Source organism: Pantherophis guttatus, chromosome 2 (genome assembly GCF_059756535.1).
Source record: "Pantherophis guttatus breed Tessera chromosome 2, ASM5975653v1, whole genome shotgun sequence".
NCBI lineage: Eukaryota > Metazoa > Chordata > Lepidosauria > Squamata > Colubridae > Pantherophis > Pantherophis guttatus.
The window spans coordinates 291,069,006-291,092,865 of NC_142064.1; the positions used below are offsets into that span (position 1 = coordinate 291,069,006).

Here is a 23,860-nt window from a genome sequence, read left to right on the forward strand (position 1 = left end):
CCTTTGGGAGGGGATCTGGGGAGGGGCCACAATGAGGACATCTAGACTGACTCTCCTGCAAAAAGACCCTGCAGTGCAGCCCCCCAGAAGAGCCTCTCGAAGGGAGTGTCTCCCGCCCCCTCCTTCTCCCTCACTTCCCCCTCCCCTCCAGGGGGATTGGCTGGGGGTGTTCTGCGTCTCCTCCCCCAATTCAGAGGCTCCCCCAGAAGGGCCCGAAGCCCCCCTCTTGTCTGACCTTCAGAGCCCCAAATCTGAGATTCAGGAGAAAAACGGAAGTTTCTGAAGAAGCCAAAAAACTTTCGCTCAAATGCCTCTTTTCCCTTCTGGGGATTCAGGGCCCAAAATGCCTCAGTTTCCCTCTTTCGCTTTTCCTCCCCTTCCTCTTTCCATGCAGCCCCTTCCCACCCAGACACTGGGGGAGGGGTGAGAGAGGTGCGACCCCCCACCTCGGACTTCGGAATTGGGAGTGTCCAGAAAGAGCAGGAGAACCAATGGGAATTCTCCCTTCTGCATCATCATCGGTCTCTGGGCAGTCTCTGTTATTCAGGCCCCTTGGTCCTCTGCCCCATTGGAAGCGGCTGAAGGGGCCCTTCCCCAAAACCTCATTATAGTTCTCTAGTCCTTTCTCCCTCAGTTAAAGCCCATTGAAGAAAGGAGTCCTTGACTTATAACGGTTCATTTAGTGACCATTTGAAGTTACAATGGTGCTGAAAAAAGTGACTCTCCGCCTAATATTCCTTCTTTTTTAAATATTTTTTAATACTTTCATGTAAATACCTGTTTTTATTTTTGTTGTATGTGACACAGAGTCACTTGTTGTGAGATGAGGGGCTACATAAATGTGAGAGAGAAGATGAGAGAGAGAGATTTGATGGAGGGGTGGATGGATGGATAACCTTATTATTTTGAATATAAGCAGAGACAGTAGAAGCTTATTCGTTCCCATCAGTGTCTTCTCCATTCGTTGCAGCCTCTTTAAATACCTTCCAATTTCTGCCCTTGAAGGAATCTCCTCGTAGAGCCTCCACAGCTTCTGCCGGCCACAGTCTCCCTAGTTCTCTCCTGGGTCCTCTCTGATGAACCTTAAAGGCTTCTCTGCTGACCGGAGCATCCTAGAGAGAGGATCGGAGGGGCCAGGAGGAGGAGGGGGAGGGGCGGCCTCAAAGGCTCCCTGGGGGTTGGAGAAGGCCCCGTCCAGGGTCTCCCCTCCCCTGGTGGCCAAGGCCCCGTATGGGGGGAAAGGAGGGGGGGCTGCTTCCAAGGCGGCCTCTGGTCTGCTGGGTTTCCCAGGAGCCTCTTTGATCTTCCACCAGGCGCAGAACCTGCCTCCCAGGTGAGGTTAAGGGAGTCCAAGCCCCCCATGACTCTTGGGGGGAGCTTCCTCCGGGCCTCGGCTAAGTAACAGAAAGTTCCATCTCTTTCCTCTGGTTGGTTGGGAGGCTCCGAATATTCCCCCATCCCTCTTTTCTCCCACATTTATGTCAACCCAAATGCATTGAAGGAGGTTTTTCTTTCTTCTGTTGCTTTTCTAGATCAGTTTGGATATTTTTTATATACATAGTGCAACTCCACCTCCTCTTTTATTAGGTCTGTTTCTTTGGAGCACTTTAAATGTGAAGATATTAAATGTTGATAGCTGGAAGAGGAAAATGCACATTGGTCCCGAACACCCCATTGTGGCTGAGTGTGTGCAGGCTCCTATATGAGGTGATCTGCGCTCTGATTGGTTGCTGTGGGTGGAAAGGGGGAGTTTCCCTTTTTCCCGCCTTTTTCTTCCATGGGCTCAGAATGCTGTTTGAGATTTACCTCACAATCTCCCTGCATTCCCGACTATCTTGTCTGCTGTGACTGTAGATGTGAAATACATTTATTTACATAAAACTACAAGTTTGTGTCCGTGTCTCCCACTTCCTTTGGACAGCTGCTGCCTGATTCTCCGCATTAAATCCCTTTACTTGCACCTTCCAATTTTGGGTTTCATCCCATGAAGTTTTGGTGATTGCAACAACGTCACACCTGCCTTTGGGCTCCACCTTCACCCCATTTATTCCTCGTACTTTGAGCATCCGTGCAGAGGCATCTGAGTCCCTCTTTGACTGACCCCATATTTGCTTTCTACATCTCCTGCTCTGTCTCCGAGTTTCCCTTCTTTCTTTCCATTTGGTTGATTCCCCTGAGATTTGAGCTTGGAATTTGCTTCTAAAACTTTGTCTCCCTCTCACTTCGGTCTCACTTTCAAGCCCTTCGGATGAGGAGAGCCGGTTGGTGTCCAAAGCCGACCTTCTGGGTTCTTCTGAGGGGCAGCTCATCCCCTGCCAGAAGCCCCCCATGTGGGTGTTGTGGACCATGGTCCAAGAATCCCAATTTCCCTCGAGAGAACCATCCCCTAAGCCAGGCTTGACTTCCCTCCTTGGATGGTTCCCTTTATTGGGAGAGTGGAAGAGAAATCCCCTTGTGCCCCCAACTCTTTGGCTCCCTTGCCCACCTGCTCCGAGTCTCTTGGCATCGTTTCCAGGGACTTTTTCATTCCTCCCAGCATGAAAGAGGAAAAAGGGATAAGAATCTGTGGACTTCATTATTTCTGTAAGCCCCTCAGTCATGTCTTTGATAGCTGCTCCTGGGAAACAACCAACCACCTTAGTTTGATTGTCCGTCTTAGAAACGGCTGTTTCAGTACCCCTAAACAATGAATCAACACAAGACTTACTTTTTTTCTTAAGGAGGTCCGGTCTAATTTTTCCCCTCCTGCCATTGGTACATTTGGTGTTGTCCCTTCTCCAGGTTCTTGCACACTGTCTTGCAAGGGGAGGCATTGCTCAAAGGAGCCCAAATCTTCTCAGGCAATTTCAGACAATTCCTACAATCACACTCCGACCTATTTTTCCTGTGGTGGCCCCAAGACCCCAGATGAGGAAGGGGAGGGGGAAATTCTGCCTCGGTGATTGAGGCCACTGGAGTCCTGCAGAGTCAGTCTGGATGACCTCTGGAGGGGGCGAGGCTCAGTTGGAGGGCTGTCTAGGGGCATCTAGAAGTGATGGGGAGAAAGGAGGGGTCTTCCACTTAGGGCTGCCCCATTGAACTCCCCCTCTTTTTCCCACTGAGCAGGTCTTCCCCTCTGTGACAATATCTTCTACACCAGGTCATCTAGTCCAACCCCCTGCTCGGGCCTACACCATTTATACCATCGAGCAGGAGAGTCTATACCATTTGAATCTGAGCCCCAAAGAGGGAGGGAGCCATTGGGTGCCAAAATGGGGCAGGACCCTCCAGTTGTGGAGGAGAGAAATGGCTGAAATGGCTGGGTGAATGTAGGGGAGTCTCGGGTGCCCCCCAATGGCTCCCCACAAATGCTCAGGGAGGACCGTGCCTGCTGCCATTCTGCTCCTCCAAAGGGGGCTTGAGGGGAAGCAGAGCAAGGGGGCCTCTGAGCAGAAAGGGGGGTCCTGCCCCTTCGCCTCCCTGGATCTGCCCACCTTCCTCCTGAACCAGTTCTGGCTTCAGACCAAAAGTAGCCTGGATGGTGGATCCAGAGGCAGCGGAGGGAGGAGCCTCCTGCGGGGGCAGCAAAAAGGAAGAGGAGGAAGAGGAAGGAAGGATTCCAGGGTTTTCTTACATCTGAAGTTTATTCTTTTATAGCAAAGCGAAGGGAAGGGAAGTGAGTGGGAGGAAGAATAATGTAGATGAAGCTGCTGTGGGTTCAAAGCCTGGAGAGTTGAGGGGTCTGGAGTGACAGGTCCACCTAGGATCCCTGGGGACAGTCTAGATGGTCTCCACCCCTCCCTCACAAGGAAGAGAGGCCCTGAAAGGAAGCTCGGGTCTATGTGTGTCTCAGCAGGAGAAGGTCCAGCTGCCATTCTCCTCCTCCCCCCAAACTGCCACCTTCAGCCTCCATTTCTCACAGGTTGCAAACAGGACAAAGAGTCATCAGCGACTAAAGAAAAAAATATCCTTTTGCATCGGAGAGCAGGATTAATTCATGAGTGCTGTAGAAAAAAAGATGGGGAAGAAAATTAGAATATAAAGAGAAACATTTACTATAAATAATAAATTCTTCTTCCCTTTCATCCCCCACCCCCAAGGCAGACCCACACTGCAGGGGGGTGGTTGACAGGCAGGGACACATAGAGGGAGAATCCGCCCATTTCAGGGAGGAAAAGGCTGGGATGCTTCATATGAAGAGAGAAGACGGGGCTACGATGGGGGTGGCAGCAAAGGGGGGAGCCTGGGCTCACTTGGCTAGAAATCGTGGGAATTCTCACAAGGAGAAGGGGGGTCAGGAAGAAGAGCCTGTCCAGGTTCCAACTAATGAACCCAAATGAGTCTGTATGGAGTGCCAAGAAAGATCCTCTCGGAGGGTGGGGTGCAGTTCAGGGAGAAGTTTTGGAGGGAGTTCATTAAGTTGATAGTTTCATCTCAAGGACTTAGCTCCCCCTTTCATCCGAATACGAACGGAGGTAGAGAACGAGCGAACGCAATGATAGAACAATACCTGAGATGCTATGTTCATTATCAGCAATTTAGCTGGGCAGATCTCCTGCCATTTGCTGAAGTGGCCTAAAATACCGCAGTGCATAGTAGGAGTGAAATTGGTTACTACTGGTTCTGTGGGCGTGGCTTGGTGGGGGGGTAATGTGACTGGGTGGACATGGCCTAACAGAATGGGTTGGTTGCTTACAAAATACGTGGGGGAATTTAAACCTGGGGTGCTCCCTCCCTAAGGGAGGAATGGGATGGAATGGCCCCCACCTTCCCTTCCCTTCCCTTCCCTTTTACAGTTTCCCAAAACATGGAAAAATTCTGGGCAAGATTTTAGCATTTCTGTGTGCTTTTGTTTTTGATTGCAATACATTTTCAGATCTCTGTAAAGAAACGTTACCCAAAATCCAAAAAACTGCTCTATCCACAACAAGGAGATTTTGTTCATGCAAGTTTTTTTTTTTTAAAAAGGAACAATTAAGGAATTTTAAAAGCCACCTATAACTCTTAGGAGAGGTTGAGATGAGGGGGAAGAGGAGAAACTCACCTGCAGGAGGTTGGATGGAAATTGCTGGAAGGAGAAAAAGACCCAATCAGAACCCTTCATGGGCTGGAGGACTCAGCGGGACCCCCTCCCCATCGATAGCTTATAATAGGTTGCATTGTCTTCACTTATAGCCCCTCCAAGAACAGAAGTCCCCATAAATATTCCTCAAGGGGCCCCTCTTGGCCACCTGCTAAGCTTGAGGAGAGGCCTCCCCTAGAGGGTCCCCTCCCCACAACCTCTCCTCCAGCCCCCCAGACTCACCTTTCTTGCTCTTCAGGTAGGAGAAGAGCCCCACAGCCAAGAAGGCCACTCCTATCACGGCCCCCATGATCCCCGTCCAGAGTTTGCTCCTGGCAGAGCTGGAGGAACGGGGCTCTGGGGAAGGACAAGCAGCCTCACCTGAGCAGGAGGATCAGGCCCACCTTCCCCCAGGAGGCTCCATTCCAGCTCCCCCCCCCCAGGGAGGGTCTCTCCCCCTTCTCAGGGCAGGATGGGGTCCCCAGAGCAGGAGGGGAGGGAGGGGCTTACCCCATTGGACGGTGATGGGGGCCTCCAGGCTGGCGTGCCCCACCTTGCAAGTGTAGACATCCCCTCGTTGGGGCTGGGTCTCCAGCATCACCTGGAGCTGGTAGGTCCAGTCTCCGTTCTGGAGCTCCTCCCCAAAGGCCACGCCCTCCTCCTCCGGACGCCCGTTCTTCAGCCACTGGACCTCAATCTCCACGGGGTAAAAGCCGGTCGCGGTGCAGAGGAGGATGGTGTTGGGGGAAGAGGGCTCCATCTTGGTGGGGGAGATGGAGACGGTGGGCTTGGCTGGTGGGAAGGAGGAGAAGGAGCCACATGAGAGACACGACAGGAAAGAAACGACGCAGAAGACGGGAAGGACAGATGCAGCACGAGTCAGCCCCTCCCCCCACAGCCTCCAGGACCCTCGAGGGGGCAGCCTCAGCATCTCCTGGGTCCCCAGAGGTGGAGATGAAACCTTATAACATCAGCAGACGGAGGAGACCTCCAGCCCTGGTGACACGATGGCCTCACCCAGCGGCTTCATGCGGAGGTTATAGAGGAGAGGAGAGAGGACGGAGCCAAATGCCTCTGAACTGCCCTGAAGATGATCAACCAAGCTAGCCAAAGAAAGAAAGAGAAAGAGAAAGAGAAAGAGAAAGAGAGAGCGAGAGGAGGGGAGGGGAGGGAGGGGAGAGGAGCGGAGCGGAGCAGGGAGCGGAGCGAAGCGAAGAGAAGAGAAGAGAAGCGAAGAGAAGAGAAGAGAAGAGAAGATCTTTGCCCCAATTTTCTTCGGTGTTTCAATCACTTTTCAAAAAGTTTTATTTGGAGAAAGAAAATTTTTCCTTCCACTTTTCCTTTTCTCCCTTTAGGAGCCACAAGATACAGAAATAAAAAAAAATCAGCAGAAGATTTCAGGGGGAAAAAGTGCAAAATGTGATGTGGCTGAAAACTCCCCAATTTTGGGCAGCCTCAACAGAAAGAGGCATTTTGAAGGAAAGGGCAAATGCTCCAACTGGCACACCTCTTGGATGGATTAATGGGGGGGGGTTCAGTCTGGATGAGCCCCCCAAGAGAGTTGACAAGAGATCCATTCCAGCTCAGAGTCCTTTGCTAACCATTTTTTTTCTCTTGAGGGATTTTCTTCTTAACAGTAAATTCTATAATGCTTAAGAAGAACCCATTTTTAAATGGTTATTTGTAATTCCAACCTGGGATCTGGTCAGGTTTCCAGGCAGACAAATAGCAGCATTTCAGGGGTGAGTTGTTTTCTTTTTTCAGGAAAATCCCATTTGCCTCTTGGGACATTAAAGGCCTTTGTGGAATTGCTAAAAGAAGGCAGAGGCTTTACAAACTGAAAATGGCCTTTTTTAAAAAAAAACAGGAAATGCACATTTTGGATGAGAAAAAAAAGACTTTTAGCAAGAAAATGGAAGGCTCAGATTTTAAAGCTGCAATTTGGTATTTTTCCATGTTTATTTTTATAGCCCATCCCAAACCTCCTTATTTACAAGACTGCCGTGTGGAGATTTTGGGGTTCCAATTTGGCCAGTTGGGAGTTGCTGGATTTTAATTGGATCCGATTTTTTTTTCCTTTTTAAATATCTACCGAGAGACACAACTTTCAGGTCTCCTAAACTGGAGCCGCACCAACAATTTGCTCTAAATACATGTAATTTAATAAATATTCCTGTTCTTTTAATAAAGAACAGGAACCCCTGGAGAATTATTGGCCTCTTGTCTGAAGTATTTTCATGGAAGTAAAAATAATACTTTTGATGAAGAAGAAATTATATGAATCACAATGAAATTCAGGATCAATATTTTGGATTTATAATAAAAATGCGTTCTGTTTATGTGGATGAAGCTTGTGAGGAGCTAAAGGTTTTTCACAAACTATCCAGACAGAGATTTTGGTCCTGTCCCTGAACCAGAGGAAGGAAGGAAGGAAGGAGGGGAGGGAGGAAAAGAGGAGGGGAGGATGGGCTTTGGGGTGTTTGGGCAGCTGATGAAGCTCCTTTCCCTGAAGGGAAAATCCCCCCAGAGACCCCCAAAAGGAGGGAGGAGGGAGGGAGGCCCTGAGAGGCCCACAAAAGAGACACACTCACAACACCAACACAATTGGCACTTGGGGCACTTTCGGAGGTTATGAAAAAATCACTAGATAAATGAATAAAAGTGGTGAAATCTCTATGTTAAATATTATTGGAATGAGAATTATTTTAAATATTATACCAGATGATAAGAATGTTGTGCTGTTTGTAGAGGAAAAAAACTTTAAATATTGTCCAGAAACAAATTAAACAGCTGAATATTATTATCTCCAAGAAAATATCCTCTTTGGTAGTAAAAATTTCCAAATGCATCTTATGTGGCAGCTGAAAATCCTCCCAGGTTTGCAGGGAAGAATTTAGGAGTGAAAATGAGTTTTGTCTCCAGACTGAATATGTGGAGAGCAAAATCTCTGCAGGTTCCCAGAAAATATTTAATAATCTCCAGAAGGAGCAAATGATCCAAGAGGCTTTTCTCTCTTAGGATCTGGAGGTTTTCCTCTTATGGAAGAAAGATCTCATTGGATTCTATGGTGAGACGTTATTTTTGGAGAATCTCTGAAGTTACAATGGGAACATTAAACTTAACCAGTTCTTAAGTGATGATGCTTTCAAGACTTCTCTGTTTCTTTATTGGATTTAAAAGCTGCTGGACTGGAAATGACTGTGAATGAAGAAAGATGAAAAAAAAGCAGAAGATCCATAAAAATGGGTCAACTAATTATTATTTTTATTTTGGGTAAAAAACAAGGTTTTATCCCAAAGTGCCAAAAGCAGCATTTCTGGAGCAGAGGAAGAGAGGGAGGGGCTTCTGGGTGGGAAGAGGGAGGGAGACGGGAGGTTCCTGAATAGGATAGAAATGAATCAGGGATAGAGAGAAATATATATGTAGATACAGGGAGTCCTCGACTTAGGACCACAATTGAGCCCAAGATTTCTGTTGCTAAGTGAGAAATTTGTTCAATGAATGTTGCCCCATGTTACGACCTTTCTTGCCACAGTCGTTAAGTGAATCACTGCAGTTGTTAAAGGAATAACATGGTTGTTAAGTGAATCCGGCTTCCCCATGGACTTTGCTTATGGGAAGGTCGCTAAAGGGGTCCCGGACATGACTCCGTGACGCTGTGACCGTCACAAGTAGGAGTGTGTTGCCAAGCATCTGGATTTGGATCACGTGACCCTGGGGAGGCTGCAACGGTCGTAAGTGTGAAAAACAGTCATAAGTCATTTTTTTTCACTGCTGTTGTAACTTTGAACAGTCACTAAATGAACTCTTGTTAAATTGAGGACTGCCTGCATTGAGCAGGAGAGGGAGAGAGAGACCTGGCTGGATTCCCCTCCCCCACCCCCACCCAAAAAAACCTTTTCTGGATGGATTTTCTTGTGGGGGGGAAATGGATCAAAGGGATCCCAGATTCCAGGCAGGAGGAGAGTTTGGAGCCTGGGAAGAAGATTTTGTCCATCTGAGAGTGTAGAATAAATAAATAAATGAGGAGTAAAACCTCCATCCGGGAGGATCCCAAGGAATGAAAGGAATGAAAGGAAAGGGGGGTCCCGGCGTTCCCCTCCCAGGGAAGAGCCCCCCTCCCCCAGACTCACCTCTCCGGCCAATCAGGCGCTCCTCCGCCTTGGGCTCCTGGTAGTTGTACACTATATACAACTGTATACAGTTGTATAAATTCTATCTGCATGGATTGATTGATTTTATTGTTTAGTTTATTTATTGCTATTGTTAGTTCATTATTTATTCTATTATTTAGTTAGTTTATTATTTATTAAATTTATTTTATTATTTAGTTAATTTATTATTATTCTTTCTTTCTTTAGTTTATTTTATTAGTTATTTATTTTATTATTTATTTATTTATTTATTTAGCTTTTCATTTATTGATTCTTCATTTATTTATTTAATTTTACATATTTGTTTATTTTACTTACTTATTTATTAATTGGATTGAAAAGATGCCGGAGTGGAAATGACTCAGAATAAAGAATAGAGAGAAGGGAGACCTGGAGAGAAAGGATTTCGTGGATTGATTCCCTTTGAAGATTCTTTTTTTTTTAAATCCTAAAATCCCAAAGGCCCCAGAGGGGGAGGGAGCCCCCCCCTTACTGGCCTTCTGGAAAGGGGTCCCAAGGGGGCTCTGGGCTTTGCTGGGGGGGGCAGAGAGGGGGAGGCAGCCTTAATTCCCTGAAGCCTTTTAATTAAGTCTCTTCATTAATCAATTAATTGATTTTTCCACTGAATTGGAGTCATCCTTCCTTTTGAAACAACCACTAAATCTTCACCCGGGAGAGACTCAATCAAGGGAAGGAAAAGGGGGTCCCCTCCCCCAACCCCCCCCAAACTCCCCCCCCACGAACTCACCTCTCCGGCCAACCACGGAATTGCTCTGGAGAACCCCATAGTTGTGCTGGCAGAAGCGGTCCACTTCGGCCTTCCGGTACTGCAGTTCGACCTCATCCCTGTTCCAATAGTCCGCATCCACCTTCCCAAACTCCGTGATGGCCACAAACTTCCCGAGGTCGCTGTCGAAGCGGTCGATCTCCTGCCGGTCGTAGATGTATCTTTGCAGGAACCTCACCCGCTGCGTCCCGTTGAGGAAGCGGCACTCGGACTTCTCCTGGTAGAGGAAATGGGCTGCGAAGGGGAGGAGGATGGGAAGGAAGGCCGTCAGGAGGGACTCCAGGGCCCATCATTCCCAGCTGCTGGGAGAGGAGGAGGGGGATGTCACAAGTAAATGCCTTATTCTTTATTATGTAAATAGTACATGACCAGGATATCAGGGGTTAACTTATTCTTCACTGCTTAATATATTCATATTTAACCACTCCCATATCTAGCTCCACCCCATGTATATATAAGGAGCTGTATGTATTCTTTCTGTGCTTCTATCTGTGATTATTCAGTGAATATAGAATGCCTTCTGTAAATAAACAGTGCTTTATTTGAATATCTAATTCTTAATTCATTTATTGAGTCTGATCTTGAAAATATTGTAACAATCTGGTAGCAGAGGATGGTTGAATTGACTCAATAAAACTTTAAATATGTCTGAGAGAGAAAACTCCAGAAACAAAAGAGAAAGGCCCAACACCAGGGCATACAGCAAAGAAATGGAAGCAGATCAAGAAATAATCGATGAGTCCACGAATGCAATATCGAGAGAATCTGAAGACTGCACTACTGACAACGAAGAAATAATGGATGAAACTGATGACCAAGAAGAAAACGAAATAGAAAACAACGAACTCAGGTCAGAGATACTAAAACTCTTAAAAAGCCAAAAGAACGATGAAAATCTCATCGCGAACCTCCAAGACATATTAAAAAACAACGGAGCAGCGAGAGAGAAGCACATCGTTACAGATAAATCTAAAGACTCAAAAACGGTGAGCGATCTGCCTGCAGATAAAAATACAGCGAAAAAGAAAACTAACAGTCCCGCGCAAAATTTCGAATGGCAGCCATCTTGGTTTCAACAGACCCCTAAGATGAGCGAAGCAGAGCCAATCAGAAAGCAGGATTCAAAATATCTGGCGCGAAAAGCCTTACTCGATGCAAGAAATGAAAGGGAGAAAATTTACACCTCAGAGGAATCAGACACAGAAATTGAAGAAGCTTCAATAGATATGCGGGTAAAGTCAGCAATGAAAACGCTCTTTGCAGCTTTTGGACCAAAATTGAAAATCACTAAAGAATCAACGAAAAGACAAGCAAGCAAGCAAACATCTCAGAATCTACCCGCTCCTATCCAAACGACGAGAGCACCGACGCCTGAACCCAGAGAGCCCTGCAGATACCACCCCACACCACAGACGATCCCAGGGACCAGCGTCCTCAACGAAAAAAAGCGAGCACCTGCTACCGCCAGGACTCCCAAGATCGAGCCGGAGACCGATTCCTCGGAGGAAGAGCAATGCGGAGGAGCTGCAGCAGCGAGAACCTCTCACAACGGCTTCAGGAGCGAAATGAACAACGCGCATGTGCAAGACTACGCAGACAGCTTCGGAGGACATGAGGAACGGAGAGAACCATTCAGACTCGTTGCAAGCATACCCACGCCATTTTGCAACTTTCAACATTTACAAGATCACGGACTACCCCCAGTTGTAAGTAATGGATCCAACAATATTGAGAATTTGCCCAATGACTTCCCAAAACTAAGAATAGATGGTATTAATTTGCAAGAATGGTGTCAGCAGCTCCAGGTTGTCTTTCTAAAAGAAAACTTATTATTTTTTATTACTAACCCCCCAAAAAGACCTTGGACTCTAAAATTGGACTGCCTACACCATAGAGCATTTTTCTTATTAATTTCCAGTATATCTCCTGCCATGTACCACAGTATTAAGCAAAATCTGACTGTCTCAGAAATTATTCAATGCATGTTTAAATTGTTTCACAGTGAAAGTGTAGCCACTACAACAAGAATGTCTAAAGATTTCTTCTTAGCTAGGATAAAGCCAGGGGTTACCATAAGTGAACATTTAATATCTTTAAACAAAATTAGAGCAGAACTGCATTTAAGGGGGGAAATAATTTCAGATCAAACAATGAAGAGTGTTATCATTAACTCACTAGACCCATCGTGAGATAACTATATATCTCATTTAGACACAATCAATTTAGGATATTTATCCATAGAAAATCTATCTAATAAGCTAATAGCTGAAGATAATTCAAGGAGAAGTCGTTGTAACAATCACATGGAACATAAACAATATAAGAGGGTAGCATTTCAAGAAAGATATCATGAACCAATTAGATGCCACAACTGTGGATCCAAGGAACATAATAGGAGAGATTGTCCTAAACTCCTCAGAGATAGACAAAAATCAGACCATAGAAATAGATACCACAACAGACAGTCATCAATTGATAGACATAGATATAGAAGTCCACCCAACTATAGAGAACATAGAGGGGGCAGGGATAATTCAAAAGATAGAAGGTCTGGTTCACTGAATGGGTTAAACAAACATGACAACATTAACATACAACAGACAGAGGACAACGATTGGCTTATCGATTCTGGAGCAACTAATCACACTACAAATAATAAAAATATATTATCTTCATTTGTAGAAGATAAATTTATAATTAAAGTAGCTAATCAAGAAAAGGTCCAAGTCATAGGTAGAGGGAATATAACCTTACCTGGCCTAGGAAAAATAGAGGGGGTATTGTTAATACCTGAAATACCTCATAACATACTTAGTTACTTAGTTATTTACGGGACCGCCTGCTACCACCAATAGCCTCCCACCGGCCAGTACGCTCCCATAGAGAGGGGCTCCTCCGGGTGCCGTCGGCCAAACAATGTCGGCTGTCGGCCCCTAGGGGGAGAGCCTTCTCTGTGGGGGCACCTACGATTTGGAACGAGCTCCCCCCGGAGATTTGTAGGATCCCGGATCTGCGCACCTTCCGCCGCGCGCTTAAGACTTTTCTATTTTATCAAGCTGGCCTGGCCTAAATCTTCCCCCTTTTTAAATGTGGAAATTTTAAATTTTTAAATTTTAAATTCGTCTTATTTATAGGGGTATGGGTAAAGCGTTTTAAATTGGGGAGCCATTTTAGATTTAATTCTGTTTTAAACGTATTTTAATTGTTTATATTGTGTGTTTTTAATTTTGGCTGTTCACCGCCCCGAGTCCTTCGGGAGAGGGGGCGGTATAAAAATCTAATAAATAAATAAATAAATAAATAAATAAATAAATAAATAAATAAATAAATAAATAAATAGTGCAATAAAACTAAGCAGAGATTCTGACATAAATATTGTGTTCTCAAAAGGAAAAGCAACATTAGAGAAAAACAGAATAAGCATAGGTACTGTGGTTATTAAAGGAGGTCTACCTTATTTAATGACAAAAGAGAGATGGTTACACAACATTGATTCCAACATGGAAGATAACAATGACATAGATAATGGAGACAATAGTAATAGTGACAATGAGGAACATGAGATTATTCATAATCACAAAGACACACCCAATGACAAAAAGCCTAAAATTGGTAAACCAATTCATGATGAGTGTGCTCATGTCTTACATAGAAAATTAGGACATGCCAGTTTTCCTGTAGTACAAAAGATGACTGAACATGCTGAGGGTGTTAAAATAAAAAATTGTAAAAACTATTTGGAATGCTCAGTATGTAAATCTACAAAACTCAAAACTAGTCCCAAACCCAGAAAGTCAACAAGATCAACCAACAAAATTTTTGACTTGGTACACATGGATCTAGTTGGTCCATTAACACCATCAATCACATATAGAAAACGTTATTTTCTAACCATTGTGGATGACTATAGTCGTTATGGGTTTGTCTATACACTAAAGCACAAAGATGAAACTTTTCAGAAATTTAAGGAGTTTTACAAACGTGTAGAAACGCAACATAATATTAGAATAAAACAAATTATGACAGATAGGGGATGTGAATTCATGTCAAAAGAATTCTCCCGGAAGTCCGGTTTCCTCGTCTTCGGCGGCGGCGGTGCCTTTTGAAGCTCCGCCAGCCCCGCCGCTTGTAGAGCCGCTTCGCGACTAAGAAGTGGCTCGAAAACTTCAAAAATCTCTAGGATTTTTGAAGAGAGATCGCAGGGCACAGGTTGAGCCCCTGCAACCCCCCCAGGGAATAGTTTCTGGGGAGGGAACAGGAGCGGCTCCCATTCAACCTGCTGGAACTCCGGGCGGCGTGGGACAAGTCTGCTTCTGCAGAACAAGCCGGCTACAGGAAACTTTAAACTGAAAGAAAAGGAACCAGCCTTAATAAGCAGCATACTGTTACTTGAACCCTGAAACTCGGAATCGCAAGTATTAGAGTTTTTTTGGCTTTCTAATCTGAGTGAAAAAATGCGGATGAGTGAAAGTGAACTGTAAAAACATGGCGCTTAGCCTTAGAGTTAACGAGCTGGCGAGTGTGGATTGCTGAACTCATCTTGCTTTGTTACAAAGTTTCTAAACTGCTACGAAGTTGCTTCGCTTGCAACAAGAGAAATAAGAGAGAAATTTCTCCTTTTTCAATACTGGACTTTGCTTTACTTTGGTTCTTATTTGATTAAATCTGGGGGACTTTTTCAGAAGTCTTTGTGGAGGTGGGAGAGGAAGAAGAACTTCCTTTTTTAGTAAAACCAGCCTACGTGGCAGGATGGCCTCAAAGAAGCAGGAAGTGAAGGCAACAGGAGGTGGATCTCCCACACATAAAGCACAGCCTCCCCCAGCACAACAGATACAGACTCAGAAAAAAGATTTTGATGTGGGAGATTTAAAAGAATTTATTTCTAAAACTTTGGATGATAAATTTCAAAAATCTCAACAGGAGATAGATGATAAACTTCAAAAATCACATCAGGAATTTATGCAGGAAATTAATGAAGTTAAAGATATGGTGAAACAGAATCAAAACAAGGTGACCAAAAAAATATCAGAAGTGGTGTCTGGCCTGGCAGAATTTATTGTGAAAGTTGATTCTAAAGTTGAAGAACTTAAATCAGAAGTTAATGTTAAGATGAAAGACAATGATTATAAAATTGCTGATGTTGACAATAAAATGCAAAGAGTTGAAAATGAGATTGTGATGGTACAATTCAGGGCAATGGAGTTTGCCATACGGCTTCGAGGAATTCGAGAAGAGGAAAGACAGGATTTGAGACAGGTTTGTTCTGAGGCCCTGGCCAAGATTCTACAAGTTAATCCTGATGTGGTTTTTCACAAAATAGATAAAATTTACAGAGTGAATTCTTGGGTGGCCAGACAAAGACAATTGCCTAGAGATGTGGTCATATATTTTACAGATAGAGAAATAAGAAATGACATCCTGCAAAAATCCTTTTACACTTCTGTGCAAGTGGGGGGCTCACGAATTGGAATTTATAAAGAATTACCTCCTAAAATGCTGAAAACCAGAAAAGAATTTGGCTTTCTTGTTAAGGAATTGCAAAATCTACAGATACCATTTCGGTGGGACGTCCCAGTTGGTATAATTTTCAGATACAAGGGAGAAAGATATCGTTTGAATACCGTGGAGAAGGCAGAGCACTTTTACACTACTATTCTTAAGGAAAGAACACCGTCCCCACGTACATCTACAGTTTTGGAGATTAAGGAGAGTGATGAGAAGCAACCTCAACGAGAACTGCAAGAACAGTCTAAGCAGGAATTAGAGGAAATGCAAGGCGCAGAAGGAGGTTTTCTGGATGAGCCTTTGCTGGAATCTTCTCCAATCTTGGACCCGGTTCGGATGATCGAAGTTAAGGATCAACGTATAACTCGAGCTCAATCTAAGTTACTTAAACAAAAGCAACAACAACAACAGGAAAGACAAGACAAGAAGGCAGTTAAGAGTACTGCACAAGAGACTGGAGCCATGGGGGGAGCAAGATCGAAGCTTTCGGATGACATTCGATTATTCTGCTCTTTGCTCCAGAAAGATGAAGATGATGTTTAAGTGTTTATCTTGGAATGTTAATGGGTTGAATTCAGCACAGAAAAGGAAGAAATTATTTACATACTTGAAACAATTTAATAATGATATAATTTGTTTACAAGAAACGCATATTACAACTCAAGATCAAAAATATTTGATAAACTCCAAACTAGGAACACATTTTATATCTTCAACTTCGCAAAAAAAGAATGGTGTGGTTATTTATGTAAATAAAAAGTTAACAGCTAAAGTTATAGAAGCAGATGAAGATGGCAGGTTTGTAGCAATTGAATTGCTTACAGCAAATGGCCAAATTCTTCTGATTGGAATTTATGCTCCCAATCAACAACAGGACTATTTCTATAAGATGTTACATACTAAAATACTGCAATGGGATTACAGATCTATTTTAATTATGGGAGACTGGAATGGAGTAATTGATTCTAAATTAGATAAAAAGAGTTTGGCAAAGTCTAGGATCAGATTACCACAGACCTTTTTTGACATGAAAGAAGATATGGAACTAAAAGATGTTTGGAGAATACATAATCCAAAAGAATTGGACTATACTTTTTTTTCTGACAGACACAGATCCTTCTCTAGGATTGACTTCATTTTGTTGTCAGATGATTTACTTGTCAAGACAAAAAGAACAAAGATTTTTCCATGAACTTTGACTGACCATAGCCCAGTATGGATAGAAATTGAGATGGATAAGGTTGAGAGACGTTCTTGGAGATTAAATGAGAACTTGTTTAGATATGAAAAAAACACAACAGAACTTAAAAAGCATTTGAAAGAATTTTTTGAAATAAATTTGAATAAAGGTACCCCAATTGAAATTGTGTGGGACGCAAGTAAAGCTTATATGAGAGGGGTACTTATCTACATGAACTCTAAACATAGACTGTTTCGACAAAAGAAAAGATCTGAATTGGAAATAGAAATAAAGAATAAAGAACAGTTACTTATTAAAAATCCAACAGATGAAAGAATATGCAGTGCTATAAAACTTTTGAAAGACCAATTTCAAATGCTTATGGCGGAACAAGTTGCAACAAACTTACAATATGCGAAGCATATTTTGTAACGCTAATACATTGAGGAAAAAACAAAGTATACGGACTATTGATAGTATTGATATTGGAGGGAAAGAAATTTTTCAACAAAAATTAATTAAAGAAGCTTTTGTGGACTATTATACCAAACTATATGCCAAAGAGGAGGTGCAGAATGGATTTATAGAAAAATATTTAAATGATAAAAGAGTTACAAAAATTACTGATCAACAAAAGGAAAGAATGAATTATCCTATAACAGAGGAGGAGATAATAGTAGCAATTAAACAGTTAAAAACAGCCAAAGCTCCTGGCACGGATGGTTTGACCGCAGTGTATTACAAAACTTTGCAAGCTGAAATGGTGGAACAACTCAGAGATTTATTTTGCAATATTCAACAAGGGGGTAAAATACCCCCATCATGGACAACAGCTTACATATCTTTGATACCAAAAGAACAAGTCGGTCCTAAAAAACCAGAGAACTATAGACCAATATCTCTTTTGAATACAGATTATAAAATCTATGCGAAAGTATTAGCCAACAGGTTGATGCCAGTAATCCAAAAGGTGATTCATGATGATCAAGCGGGATTTATCGAGGGCAGACACATGAAGGATAATGTAAGGCAAGTAATAGATTTATTGGAATATCTTGAGAAGAATAAACAGATTCCTGCAGTGCTGGTCTTTTTGGATGCAGAGAAGGCCTTTGATAGAGTGGATTGGAATTTTCTACTAAAGACTTTAAAAAAGATGGATTTTGGGGATCAATTTATATAGGCGATTTCAGCAATTTACCAAGAGCAAAAGGCACAGATCATTATTAATGGAAGTTTGACAACAGAGTTTAAAATTGAAAAAGGAACAAGACAGGGATGTCCGTTGTCCCCACTTTTATTTATTCTAACACTAGAAGTCTTGCTAAATACAATACGGGACTCTAATATCTTGAAAGGTATAATGATTAGGCAAGAGGATTACAGAATAAAGGCATTTGCAGATGATCTGGTTGTTACCCTATCACAACCAATGGAATCAATAATCCTGATGAAGGACATTATACAAGACTATGGTAAAGTTTCAGGTTTTAGACTGAATCCAAAAAAGACTAAAATGATAGCTAAAAACATGACACAAGATCGTAAACATGAGCTTGAAAGGAGGGCAGGTTTTCAGACTGTACCTAAGGTAAAATATCTAGGAGTTCAGGTTGCAGAATCAAACATGAAATTGTTTCAAAATAACTATGAGGTGTTGTGGCGAGAGGTGCAGAAAGACATGGAGACTTGGAAAAAACTGCAGCTGTCTCTACTTGGAAGAATAGCGGCAGTTAAGATGAACATTTTGCCAAGATTTCTTTTTTTGTTTCAAATGATTCCGGTGCTTAAAAGTGATAAACAATTGAAAGTCTGGCAAACTGGACTCAATAAGTTTGTCTGGAACGAGAAAAAGCCAAGAGTGAAATTGAAAATTATGCAAGATGTTCCAGAAAGAGGAGGTCTTAAACTTCCAAACCTACAGTTATATTATGATGCAGCAGCTTTAACTTTAACAAGTGATTGGTTTGGAAGGAAAAAGGCTGGAATATTGAATGCAGAAAGTTTTGATCTTGAATTTGGATGGCATGCTTACTTATTTTATGATGACAAAGTTGATAAAGTATTTAAAAGTCATATACTTAGAGACTCTTTGATGAGAGTTTGGAAGAAGCACCGACTCAAATGGGATTATAAAATACCGCTATGGCTGGATCTTGGTCATACTTTGTGGAATACAAATATAATGTCACTCGGGGGGGTTTTATACAAAGAGGTTCTTTTTACAGATGCGGGCAGATGGCAGCTGAAGACATTGCAGACACTGTTGGACGAAGGGATTAATTTAACTTGGCTACAATATAATCAATTACAATTGAGATGGAAAGAGGACCAAAAAACTGGTATTATGTTGCACGAGGAAGAATTGGTTAGACATATAAAAGAGAAAGGTCCAATGCATATCAAAAGGCTTTATAATGTTTTGCTAGAAAGGGACTCAGAAACTGAATTAGTTAAAGATTGTATGATTAAGTGGGCACAAAATTTTGAAGAACCAGTGATGTTGGAAACATGGGAAAAAATTTGGGTTCAGAATGTTAAATTTACACAGTCGCAGAACCTGAGGGAAAATTTTTATAAAATGTTTTATAGATGGCATTTAGATCCCAAAAAGTTGTCATGTATGTACCCTAATGTTCAGCCAAAATGTTGGAGATGTGAATGTTTGGATGCTACGTATTATCATGTTTGGTGGACCTGTAGGAAAGTTAAGGCTTTTTGGATAAAAATTTGCTGGGTCATGCAGAATGTTTTGAAGAAAAAAATTCAATTCTCTCCACAATTGTTTTTATTGGGTATAGTTAAGGGTTTTACATCGGGTGAAACAAAATTGATATTGTATATGATAACAGCAGCAAGATTGTTGATAGGTAAATATTGGAAAAATGAAGCTTTGCCCACTATTGAAGAATGGACTTTGAAGATGGCCAGTTTTGCAGAGATGGCGAAGATTTCAGCATACTTAAAAGATTGTTCACAAGAGACTTATGAATGGGAATGGAAAAGGTGGATAGAATATGTTCAGAACAAATATCAAATTAGAAAGTATCAAATAGCTTTTATTTGAAAATAATGTATTAGAAATATTTTAATGTAATGAGGTAAAAAGAAAAATTATACAGGGGAGGGAGGGGTTCAAGTTTACACATAAGTGTCATATTAAGGGTTTTTGTGTGTGTGTGTGTGTTTTTTTTACTAGTTATGAGTATATTATAGGGAAGTCTGGGGGGAGGGGAGGGTTAGGGAGGGTTAGGGAGGTTGGGAAGTTTGGGGGGGGTGGGGGGGGAAAGGGGTGAAAATGTAATTGTAAAACTTTTGCAATAAAAAAAAAAAAAGAATTCTCCCAATGGCTAAAAGACAAAGGGATGTTACACTACACATCTAGCCCTTTTTCTGCATTCCAAAATGGAGTGGTAGAGAGAAAGAACTCAACATTACAAACCATGATTAGATGCACATTAGAAGATGCTGGCTTAGGTAAACAATTCTGGTCAGAAGCTTTACAATATTCCAATTATACACAAAATAGAACTTGGTCCAGCATTGTTAACAAGACACCATATGAAGTAATGTATAGTAGGAAACCCAAAATAGCACACATGCACATATTTGGAGTCACTGCAGACGTACACATACCTAAGCAATTGAGACGTAAAGGTGAGAACGTATCCAGAAGACTCAGGTTCATGGGATACGAAACAGGCACAAAAGGGTACAGATTTATCGATAATAATAACAAATTTATAGTTTCCAGAATGGCTATATTCCATGAACAGGCCAACTGGTCTAAAATACATCTTAATGAAATATTCCCAAACACTAATACAGACACTAAACATCAAGAAAAAAAGACTAGAGAAGAATACAATCACAACTCACATAAAAACAAAATCAAAACATGGACAAACAGTCAACACAAAATAAAGACAGATTCATTAACAAAAAAGGAAGCAAGGTATTTACATGACAATGATAGTAAACCAGAAAGAACGATCAGAAGTAACAGAAATCAAGTGCCAAACAAATACAAAGATTATGTAATGTATATGGATGGAGAAACATCAACACCAAACACATACGAGGAAGTGTTAAAACTTCCCCCCGAAGAAAAGAAAAAATGGGAATCAGCCATGACTAAAGAGATGGATAGTTTACGAGAATTAAATGTATTCACACCTACACCTGCACCTAAAGATAAAACTGTTATTGGCACCAGGTGGATATATAAAATCAAAAACTTAGAGGGAGGCAACACCTTATACAAAGCTAGACTAGTTGCACAAGGTTATGCACAAAAATATCCCGAGGATTACACAGACACATACTCTCCCACAGTAAGAACTGAGACTGTTAAAACGGCTCTGGTTATAGCATCAGCACTTAACCTTGATGTATTCCAATACGACATACAGACTGCATATCTACATGCAAAATTAGATAAAGAAATATATGTAAGAGCACCTCATAGTCAATACACAAACAAAAATGAAACGTGGTTGCTAAACAAAAGTTTATACGGGTTGAAACAATCTGGCAAACGATGGTATGAATGTTTAGTCAAAGTACTCAAAACTATGAATTTCAATGCTACTACTGCTGATAACTGTTTCTTTGTCAAAAAAGAGGGTGATTTTCTAGAATTTGTGTTAATTTATGTGGATGATATTTTGTATATAGGTAAACATAAAGAGAGGAGAGAGACATTTGTAACAAAACTAAATGAACATTTCTCTTTGAAATCATTAGGTAAGGTAAATAAGTATCTTGGAGTTCAAATCAGTAAAACAAAAAGGGGATTCAAACTTTCTCAAAAAGATAAGATTATAGAACTTCTGAACAAATGTAACTTAAATAATGCTAAGCCCTGTGATACTCCCATGCAAACTGATTTTTTGAGGAACACGGATGAGTCATCCCCTGAATTTAAAGATAATACACTTTACAGATCAGTCATCGGTTCCCTTCTATATATTTCCAATTGGACTAGACCTGATATTGCTTTGCCTCTCAACTTGTTGTCTAGGCACGTCAGCAAACCATTATTATATCATTGGGAAGCTGTCAAAAGAATATTAAGATATTTAAAGAATAGTTTAGACTTCTGTTTATTATTGGAACCCAATAATGTCAAAGAGCCCATCCTCACATGTTATGCCAATGCGGATTGGGCTGGTGATACCACATGTAGAAAAAGCACATCTGGCTATATATTTTTCCTTAACGATTGTCCAGTTTACTGGTATACTGGTAAACAAGATTTAGTCGCCACCTCAACGACTGAGGCAGAATATGTTTGTCTGTCTAAAGCCTCAAATAACCTCATATGGTTCAATGACTTATTGTCAAACACTTGGAAGAAACCCACTTTACCATTTATCATACATGAAGATAACAAGGCTGCTACTGAAATATCTAGATCTGATGCTATTGGACAAAGGTCCAGACATATAGATATAAAATTCAAACATGTGAGGCAGTTATCTCAGGATGGATTTATTAAAGCAGTTCATTGCGAAACATCAGAGCAAATAGCTGACATATTGACAAAGCCTTTGCCTTCTAAGCAGCATAAATACTTGACTTCTAAGTTACAAGTTTTATATTGTTCTGAATCTGAATGTAATTGTTGTAATATATCGAATCGGCATTTAGAGGGGGATTTGTCACAAGTAAATGCCTTATTCTTTATTATGTAAATAGTACATGACCAGGATATCAGGGGTTAACTTGTTCTTCACTGCTTAATATATTCATATTTAACCACTCCCATATCTAGCTGCACCCCATGTATATATAAGGAGCTGTACGCATTCTCTCTGTGCTTCTGTGATTATTCAGTGAATATAGAATGCCTTCTGTAAATAAACAGTGCTTTATTTGAATATCTAATTCTTAATTCATTTATTGAGTCTGATCCTGAAAATATCGTAACAGGGGATTTATGTGGGAAGGGGGAAGGGCGGGGGACTTTCCTTGGAGAGACTGGCGGAAGACGCCCCCTGGAGGAGGGAGCGGGAACTCTCTCAGTCCCAGAGAGGAAGGGAGGCTTCCTGGGGGGGTATGGAGGGGGGAGGGGAGAAAGAGGGGGAGGGGTGGGAAAAGGCAGGCAGAAGCTCAACCGGTCCAGCGATCCCATTCAGTCTCTGCAGGGAAGGTTGGACCTCAACGGGCAGGAAGGATGGGGGGAGGGGCTGGAGGGAAAGTAACGTCCATCCCCCCCACTCTCTCTTCCTTTGGGAGGGGCTCTGGGGAGGGGCCACAATGAGGACATCTAGACCTACCCTCCTGGGGTCTCCCAGCCCTTCAGTCCTCCCCTCCCCTCCGTCTCTCCCCCCCCCTTTCTTCTTCCCCCCAATCTTCAGCTCAGCTCCCTCTCTTTGACGGCTCCTGATTCCTCTCCCCCTCCCCCAAAAGACCCGCAAGAGCCTCTCAAAGGGAGGGTCTCCCGCCCCCTTCACAAAAGAACCCCATCATCCTCTTCCCACACTTCCCCCTCCCCTCCGTCAGTCCTCCCCTTCAGTCTTTCCCTTCCCTCCGTCTCTCTCCCCCCCCTTTCTCCTTCCGCCGAATCTTCAGCCCAGCTCCCTCCCTTTGGGGGACTCCTGATTCCTCTCCCCTCCCCAAAAAGACCCTGCAGTGCAGTCCCCCCAAAGAGCCTCTCAAAGGGAGGGTCTCCCGCCCCCTCCTCCTCCCTCCCTTCCCCCTCCCCTCCAGGGGGATTATGGGGGTTCTTGCTCTCCTCCCCAAATTCAGGGGCTCCCCAGAAGGGCCAGAAGCCCCCCTCTTGCCTGACCTCCAAAGCCTCAAAGTTGAGATTCAGGAGAAAAACGGAAGTTTCTGAAGAAGCCCAAAAACTTTTGCTCAAATGCCTCTTTTTCCTCCTGGGGATTCGGGGCTCAAAATGCCTCAGTTTCCCTCTTTCGCTTTTCCTCCCTTCCTCTTTCCCTGCAGCCCCCTCCCACCCAGGCACAGGAGAGGCTGCGACCCCCACCTCGCCTACATGGGGGGAGGGTTAGGATTAGGGTCCCTCTCCGTCCTCCTGGGGGGGGCTGTGGGGAGGAAGGGGGAGGAGACCACGCAGAGATCGAGGCTGGGGGAGGCTCTGGGGACCCATCGGCTTCCTTCCCCCTTCCCAGCCCCCTCCTCCCCCGCCCAGCCCCCTCCTTACCGGGGGTCTCCTCCCCCCCTTCGCT

At 42.9% G+C, this 23,860-nt stretch overlaps 1 protein-coding gene across 1 annotated transcript in view; it reads right to left on the reverse strand.

Moving 5' to 3' along the window:
* LOC148116139 (DLA class II histocompatibility antigen, DR-1 beta chain-like) overlaps positions 1-23,860 on the reverse strand; it is an 80,495-nt gene that overhangs the window by 53,043 nt on the left and 3,592 nt on the right. Inside the window, exons 2-3 of the mRNA XM_087885401.1 lie at positions 9,944-10,216; positions 5,552-5,833 (exon numbers count right to left, since the gene is read on the reverse strand). Of these exons, the coding sequence (XP_087741527.1) occupies positions 5,552-5,833; positions 9,944-10,216 (555 nt within the window). The remainder of the gene's footprint in view (positions 1-5,551; positions 5,834-9,943; positions 10,217-23,860) is intronic.